Here is an 8,851-nt window from a genome sequence, read left to right as displayed (position 1 = left end):
CACCGACTGTAGCAGCATTTGCCGGCCTCCTCTCATATTATATACATCATGTATAACAAGACCACTGACTGTTGCTGCAAGATCACATAGACGGTGGCAGGACTTTCTTTAAAGGAGCCTGGACCAACAAACTCAGTGACACCTTGGTGCTGGTTTTGTATAATTAGACAAACATCATCTTATTCTTTACGTTGTCATATTATTGTAAAGTTTTTGTTATTGACTTTCCGTTTCTATGGGCTCTGCCTTCTGCCCTGTTTATGGGGAAAAATCTAAGATAAGATTCAAAGATGAGATGTATTCTCTGATGGATTTAGATGAATGCTCAAGTGCACTTAAGCTCTACTAGCCTCTCATCAATGAGCAGCGCCCCTATGCAAAGTTACATGAAACAACAGGAAATTGGATAAACGCAGTGCTTTATTATGTTCTATTTCTAGTTCTACATTATTCATGTCTTTAGATGTTTTATTTAATGATGATGCTTTGACAAAAGTTGATAAATTTATAGTTACTTCTTGTCTTCTCTTCAAGGCAGACCCTATAGGAGGAATTTGAGGAAGGTTACTTGGCTATGAAGATAATAAAATATGTAAAATATGACCTGGCCTCATTAAGGGAACATCGGGTTATATGACAAAAAGTGCTATTCAGTACCTGTTCATACTATTTTTATGAACTCACAACTTGTGACTGAATATTTAAAAAATGTTGTCTTTGTCTTTTCCTAATAAGTTTTCCTTGACGTTAGTATAAAGAATCATGAGGGCAATAAAAGCTGTGAAAGAAAATAACGCCCAGTGCTCCAAAAATGCTTGTGCTTTATTTTACTTGATAATGTGACAGCGGACATTGTTGATGTGACTCATTTAAACTATGTTGGCTGGAATAAAAGTGAATAACAGTGAAAAATATCATTAATTAAAAAAATAAAACCAAAAAAAACGTAACAGGAAAGAATTCAGTTGCTGCTTTGTTTTCAATCTTATACTAACTTTAGTTAATTTATGAATATATTTTGAAACTGCAACAAGTTGTTTAACCCACAGGCAAACTATGACCACAGCACTTTAGTAAAATCGGGTGGTAATGATGTTGTTGCCCTGTGAGAAGCACTTTGTAACGTTGATTTAGAAAACTGTCTTGCTATACAAAGATAATTAGCTATAATAAAATGATCAAAGTGAAGAGGGCTGTAGTGTATCTCAATTTGCATTATGGCGTTGCTGAGAAAATGCTAATAATACTTACCCTTAACAAGTGCAAGAGTTAAAACTGATCATCTCTTTAAATGGAAAGCAACCATTTTTATTTAAGTTCATTTCTTTTCTAAATTCCAGCCTTGGTAATCAAGTGATATTATATCACCTTTATTTATTTCAGACAAGATAAGTCCCTATTATTATAAAAGGGAAAAAAATAACAAAAGTACTTTTGTTATATTTATACTGACTGCAGACCTATGAAACAGAACAGTGAGATTACATGGGTTGGGTTTTCTCAGATGGGCTTTTTGTGGTCAGTTTTTATGTCGACAATGCAGTTTCAGTATTTCAGTTTATTTAAATCATATTTTTTGAGGCAAGTTCTTATTGAACGTGAATGAAAACAAAAACATTAGAAAGGCACAAATTGTTTGATTTAGGAGAAACACAAGGAATTCATCACGTTTTAATTTAATACACCATTGAAATGTCTGCTTAATCTTTTGTAAACATGAGAAAGATATTCTTTTGTAAAGCAAGAGCCTGGAATATGCTCAACTCAGAAAACAGGTAGTTAAAAGTTTTCTTCCATGAAGAAGGTTAAAAATATAAGATGGCATTCCTTTTAGTTTCATTTGATGCACTTACAAATTCACACACTCAGGCACTACTGCTGTGCGAACTGGTTATGTAATGCTAGTCTGTGAGGGTTTTAGTTTCATGTCTTAGGATGAAATTTGGATTAAGATACTAACATTGAAAATTGGACATAAATATGCAAATTGCTTTAATAAATAAGGTGCATTTATATTTTTGCTACATTGATTTCAACAGAACATGTAAACATTACATTCTTGAAATGTATATTCTGAGTTATAGATTATATACATTTATGTTTTAGGATAATTCAGTATTTTTGTAATTTTCTCTCTCTATGCCACCAGTTTTGTCCCATTCCCATTTCAATCAAACAATCAAGATATGATAGAAGTAGCAGGATGAATTGTGAAACGTATAGAGTTATACTCTGCTCAGATCCAGCCAAATGCTGCAAAACTGATCAGACAGTGCTTCACAGTACAAATGGATAATGACCCAAAGAATACTGCAAAAGCAAACTAAGAGTTTTTCAAGGCAAAGTCATGGGATATTCAGCGTGCAAGCCAGTCACCTGATCTCAACCCCATGGAGCATGCTGTTGCACTACTGAAGACAAAACTGAATGCAAAAAGGCAGTAACTGAATGTAGCTAAAAGTCTGGAAGAGCATCTCAAGGTGAGAAACATTTGGTAATGTCCGTGGGTTCAATACTTCAGTCAGTCACTAACTGCATTTTAAGCCTCTGAAAGTGGGAGAGGCACTTTTATCCAAGGCCTAACTCCTAAATAGTTGCAAATCAAAAAGACAGAAAACCAATTGCAAATCATTTCGTAAAACCACTTGAATTAAAGTTGACAGTCTGCACTTCAATCACAATTTCACTGCTTGACTTAAAATGCCCTGTGGGAGTGAAGCGAAAAAAAATGTGTCAGTTTCCAAATATTTATGGACTTGACTATACAACTTCACAAATGTAACAAAAATGTAGTATTTGTATATTACTGTCAGAAAATAAAATAATTTTTAGATGGCTATAATAAAATAATCTTTTAAGAAAGCTGGTCATTTTTCTCTGAAATTAAATGAATATTTCAGGGGTTTGGTCTATAGGTCCAGGATAAGACATCTAAAGGCTTTTCTTACTCCCATCTTACATTTAAACCAAAAAAATTGACCAAGCAAAACAAAATTGAGCATATTAATTACATTTAATGCATATAAAAGTTAGCTATTGTTCTAATATCAAAGCTCAAGTAGTGAGATGTTATAGAAACAAATGAATAACAAAATGTACTTGACAAAACCAAGGCTCTTATCTTAACCAAGCTCATATGCATCTTTAAATACAAATGAATCATATGTTCTATAAAAGGCTTTTTTTCACAAAAGTACAAAGTTCTGAGGATGATGACAAAAATAATCCAGAGTGTTAATAATGAAAAAAATATACAGCGATGACATCATTTTGCAAACCATCACTTAGCACACTTTGAGCTTTTGAAAGGAAAACAACATGCAGAAAATCTTTCTTTTTAACAAACAGTTAATTATGCGTTTCATAAATTATGTTTTGTGGAAGACAATCCGCTCTGCACATTTATGTCTTGGAGACATAATTGTTTTAATCAGATTAATTTTTGGAGGAGTTTCATTTTAAAAAAGATGCAGAGATAAAACGTGACAGTGTATCCAGACGAGCTGTATTTTACGCCGCCTACAGGCTTCATGTCCGTTTTAATTACTTCCTACCAGACTTGACAACTTTTGATCATCTCTTTAATTTGTTTTATTGCATCTATGGAGGAATCCTTCAGTGCCAGTCCCAGCAAGACAGGCCGGTTGCCAGATTCCTGCGACACGAACATTGCCAGGTTTTTGGCACAGACATGTGTCAGAGGCTGGAAAGAGAAAAATCAGGCATTAGATTATCACCAAAGCATTATTTGTTCAGTTCGCTTAAATCACACACATTATGACTACAGCTAATTCATTTGTTGAGGTTCCCCTGCAGGGAAATCATACAACACACTTTAATTTTCTGTGTCATGACTGTAAACTTCAAAACGCACAGAAAGCCTGTGTAATGACCTCTATGTACTTTCTCACTCGATCTAAAACAGTTGTTCACTTTACAAGAAACAAGCATTGCAAGTATCACCATTTAAAATGGTTAGAGGAGCAAAAATAACAAAAAAAGTATTCATAAGCAAGTAAACTTTGTATTAATCCAATAAGACACTGATACTACTTCTCCTGCAATGTATGACTGTGAGAAAATGACATGCTCATGCAGAGATGAAATAGGTTTTCTTGAGTAAATCTTAACAGACCACTGAGCTTCAGGCCTGCACACATCTAATTTCGCCACAATCCGCCTGAGCAGTCCAGAATCAATCTCATTTGCCCTTTAACGGCATGAAATGAGATACCCTGTGTTGCAACAAGTCTGCCTGATGTCCCGTGAACAAGTTTGCATCACACTGACACGATATTTGTGTGAACAATTTCAGCCAGTGTACCTCATCTTTGCCCAGCAGTACTTTTGTAGAGAACGTTGGGGTGCTTAGATCATTAGATCTGGAGTCGGGTGTGACAGAGATCAATGTCCCAATTTTGCCATACTGAGTGAGAACTACAAATATGTAATTACTGAACTCTGTACAGACGACTTCTGTTGGAATTCCATTGACTTCTCTCTGAGCTTGTTTCGATCTGATGACAGACTCAGACATTTTGTTAACCCTGCACAGAAAAAAAAAAGACAAAAATATGTACATGGAGTTTACAATGCAAGAGTATTTGCAGATTTTTAAAAATTTTAAACACAATATTTTAAATATTAATTATCTGCCACATGTTGTGGACAGGTTTAGTTTCCCACAGCAAAATATACATCTGGAACTTTATACACCATGCATCTATGCTTACAATGACTATCACAATTTCTGTAGACCTAAGATAAATTCTTCAAATTGCATTTTCTATTACACCTAGAGTTTATTATCTCATATGAAAATTAAACCGGCCCTTTCGCTAAAAAATCATACCACTATTCAAGTATAATAATAGGTACACATTAATGCTGCTAATCATGTCATAAAATAATCTACCAAAATGTTTCACTCATGTATTTATTTGGTGTGAACTGTGGAGTTCTTCTAGGTTTGTGCAAGTGCAAATCCCTCTCCAGTCAGCTTCAGGTATTCTTGATTACTAAAGGGCTTGCTATGTGTTGCATCCTCCCTGTTGTTTTTGTGTGCATGCTCGTTTTTAAACTGCACATCTGGTGGTTTCAAACCAGAGCTACAGGCGCAATATTATCTCATTTATTAGTAAATGACATTTTCAAACTAATAAGCTATCAGACTTTTCAGATACAATGCTGCACTAAGTACAGTTAGAAAAAGCTTGCTTTGAAGAATTATGCCCTTACTAAAAAAAAACCGCATTCAATCACTTGGATCACAAATTGACTATATGTGTTATTTTCCTACCCTGTCGTCATCAACTCCCCACAAGGGATGCTGCATGCTCAGAGGCTAACGTTAGCTACACAGCTAGTCTGAGCTTAGACAGTGTATTAACCGATGGAATAAAAATACATACGTTTTGCCCCGTCTGTGAACAAATTCCTCGCCCTGTGTCTTCAGCTGCCCACAGTTAAAACTTTACTTTTCACAGAATCGCCTCACTTTAACTCAACTTCAGCCGTGCTCTGTCATTCAGCCTCCACCGTGAAAACAAACCGAAACGAACGTGCCTCGTTGTGTTGAGCGCGAGTACTCTGCGTGATGACGTTTTGACGTCACGCTCATTCCACCTCAGGACAAAGCGAGCAAGGAAGAAACGCTCGCGGTCAGGTTGAATGCAAAATAGATTTGTATATAAGCAACGTTATTATAGTTAACTAAAATTAAACTAAAAACCAAAAAAACATGTGAAAAAATTATTTTGGTTAACTAAAAACATATTTCGGTTTTTGATAAGAAAAAAAGATACAAGTAAAAACTAACTAAAAATTCAAAAACTAACTAAAATAAAATTAAAAATTAAAAATCTTGCCTTCGACACATGCCCTCCATACAATAATATTCAAAAACACTAAAACTAACATTGACACTAATAAAAACTAAAATAAAAACTAAGCATTTTTAAAAAATAAAAGCTTAACTGAAATAAGAAAATCCGCTTGGCAAACCAAAACAAAATAAAAATACATACTAATTAGAAAACGGAAAACTATAATAACTGCATATAAGTCAGCATAAAGTGCAAAGAACCTTGATTCAAATTCATTTTATGTGTGGTTCAAACTATTTGTTGTTGTGAAATAAGTAGCTAATTTTTAGAGAGCAAACATATGACAATTACAAGCATCAGGAATAGGCTATATTAAAAGCTTCGTGAAGTTGCACCTGCTGTGACTATGTCTAACATCATGATAAAGTTTTTTTTAATACAGACTTTTTCTATAAAAATATTAATAAGTATACTTTTTCCATAGTTATTGGTTTTCCAAGTGTACAGCTGTTATGGTCAATATGATTCATTTTGAAAGTCCTGCAAAAATATATGTTTAAGCAAAATGGGTAGCTGCAGCAAAGTAAATATACATCTCACAATGAAAGTTGTTATCAGCCCTCTTGTTTCTGGTTTGGTTTAGGAGAACAGTCTCCTTTTAGAAAGATTTGCAGGTTACCTTTTCATGCCCTTGGCATTGCTCTCACAAAACAGTTCCTTAGAAAATCCTCACAAACATGTTGTGGACAAGGGAAGTTTAGTTTCCCACAGACTTGAGGAATTAAAACACTTAATGCGTAAAGAGATCTTTGAGTTTTATTTTTCTCATACATTAAATATTCAAAGTTCTGGCATTGTTCACTTTGCATTATTATACTGAGAATGATTTAGCCAACTTTCATAAAGTATTATCAAAAGGGAATTTGTTTGAGCTTAAATTAAATCGGATCCCCTGGCCTGGTACATTTCAATCAATATTAGCCAACAGAAAGAGCTTTTCCAAAGCAAGCAATCACAGAAGCAGGATGTTTTTAATTAACTGTCAATGGAGCTTTAAAGAAGCAGATAAAGTTACGCCTTTTATTTTTCAGTTTATTTAATTATTTACTTTTGCTGTGGGTTTCGTTAAAATGTGATTTCACACTACTGGCTGAACAGTCCCTTTGTTTGATGAGGAGGCTGTAAAAGTCCATGGCACTATAACAGGAGATGAAAACAACAGATAGGGATGGACATTACAGTGTAATAAGTGGTATTTGCACTTCATCATTTTCTTTGTGCCTGACAGACAGTAATAAAAAAAATAGCTAACACACATGAGATGAAAACCACCTGCAAATGTATTGCCTCGACATTTAACGTATTCTAGTATTTGTGTGTAGGCCATGCAAGTACTGTTAAGTCGGCCCTTTACATTTAGACTACAGATTGGCCAACCAAGGCAGTCAGATTTGCTAATACAGCTAAAGGAGATACAGGCAGATGAGAAATTTTCACTGTTGGCAAAAATGCTTGCATGACTTTTTTTTTCAAGTGGATGTGAGGCTTGACTGAAGTTTGTGAGTGCTGCATCAGGCTGATTCGAAAGGAGCCATCCCTATGAACATGACACATTCACAATGTCAAATAGAACAGGCTCAGCAGAATTGCTATGCACTCTGAGTAGGCAGCATTAGCTATGAAATTGGTTGGACCGCTCCCCATACTCCCTGACTGACCATCTGTGTCCTTGACTGATGATTCTGATCTAAACAAAACTGTAATGCAAATATCAATATATAGTATTTCTACATTAATGTATAGAATATAATAGAAGGAAAGATAAAAAAGTGGGCTGTTAATCAATGATATAAGTGACCATTTACCAGTCTTTGCATCGTATAATTGCCATTATAAAGTGAACAACGATGGACATAAGATTATTTACAAAAGAATAAGAACAGAGAAGACCTTAAATTGTCTTAGAAATGAACTTTTAAAGCAAGATTGGAATATTGTGTATGAACAAACAGAAGTTAATAAAGCTTACGAAGGATTTTTAAGAACATTTAACACATTACTTGATAAAAACTGCCCAGTAATTGAAATCAATAGGAAACACAACTATGCAGGAAGACCATGGATGACAAAAGGACTACAAAATGCCAGCAAAAAAAAGAATACCTTATATCGAGAATTCATAAAAAAGAGAACAATAGAAACTGAAATGAAGTATAAAACTTACAAAAATAAATTAACTAATATAATGAGATCCTGTAAAAGAGAGTATTACATTAAAAGGTTAGAACACAATAAAGATAACACAAGAGATATATGGAATGTATTAAACAGAATAATCAAAAATGAATCAAGGAATAATGATTACCCTGGGTACTTTATAGAAGGGACAAGAAGTATTAATAACATGGAGGAGATAGTAAATGGCTTTAATGAATTCTTCGTAAACATAGGGCCAAAACTGGCAGAAGAAATAAAGGTTGATGGAATAGAAAGGGACACTGGTGAAAATATTGAAAGGAATAGTAGCTCAATGTTTTTAAGAGCAGTGGAAGAGAAAGAGATTTATGACATGGTTAGAGGACTTAAGAACAAAACCAGTACAGACTGGAATGATATTGATATGGTAAAGGTAAAGACAGTTATTGATGGTATCGTAAAACCATTAAAATATATATTCAACTTGTCGTTTCAAAAAGGAGTTTTTCCACAAAAAATGAAAGTTGCTAAAGTTATTCCCATTTACAAAACCGGTGAAAGACATAATTTTACAAACTATAGACCAGTGTCAATACTCTCCCAGTTCTCTAAGATACTGGAAAAACTCTTCATAAAAAGATTTGACAGTTTTGTGGAAAAATATGAATTAATGACAGATAGTCAGTATGGGTTCAGAAACAACAGATCAACAGCTTTGGCACTGATAGATTTAATGGAAAAGATAACGGAATGTATGGATAATAAGAGGTATGCGCTCGGAGTTTTCTTAGATCTAAAGAAGGCGTTTGATACTGTTAATCATGAAATTC

General features: G+C 34.2%; 1 protein-coding gene and 1 long non-coding RNA gene across 2 annotated transcripts in view; one reads left to right on the top strand and one right to left on the bottom strand.

Moving 5' to 3' along the window:
- The window catches only part of LOC309705887, a 269,576-nt gene extending 261,183 nt beyond the window's left edge, over positions 1 to 8,393 (top strand). The window contains exon 2 of the long non-coding RNA XR_014276628.1: positions 7,694 to 8,393. This is a non-coding gene — a long non-coding RNA (uncharacterized lncRNA). The remainder of the gene's footprint in view (positions 1 to 7,693) is intronic.
- Positions 1,675 to 5,591, bottom strand: psmg3 (proteasome (prosome, macropain) assembly chaperone 3). Its single transcript, XM_082531068.1, has 3 exons — positions 5,412 to 5,591; positions 4,325 to 4,547; positions 1,675 to 3,703 (listed from the first exon to the last, which is right to left on the bottom strand). The coding sequence occupies exons 2-3, from the start codon at positions 4,535 to 4,537 to the stop codon at positions 3,551 to 3,553; spliced, it is 366 nt and encodes a 121-aa protein (XP_082387194.1). The 5' UTR covers positions 4,538 to 4,547; positions 5,412 to 5,591; the 3' UTR covers positions 1,675 to 3,550.
- Positions 8,394 to 8,851: the final 458 nt, after the last annotated feature.

This window comes from Aulonocara stuartgranti, assembly GCF_965226115.1.
Source record: "Aulonocara stuartgranti genome assembly, chromosome: 4".
Taxonomy (NCBI): Eukaryota; Metazoa; Chordata; class Actinopteri; order Cichliformes; family Cichlidae; genus Aulonocara; species Aulonocara stuartgranti.
The sequence above is the reverse complement of the archived record's forward strand: the minus strand, read 5'-3'. Positions and strand labels throughout refer to the sequence as shown.

Coding starts and splice junctions, on each gene's coding strand:
- psmg3 (XM_082531068.1), bottom strand. CDS start 4,537: ATGTCTGAGTCTGTCATCAGATCGAAACAAGCTCAGAGAGAAGTCAAT. Junction 3,704..4,324: donor TACTGCTGGGCAAAGATGAG/GTACACTGGCTG, acceptor TTCTCTTTCCAG/CCTCTGACACATGTCTGTGC.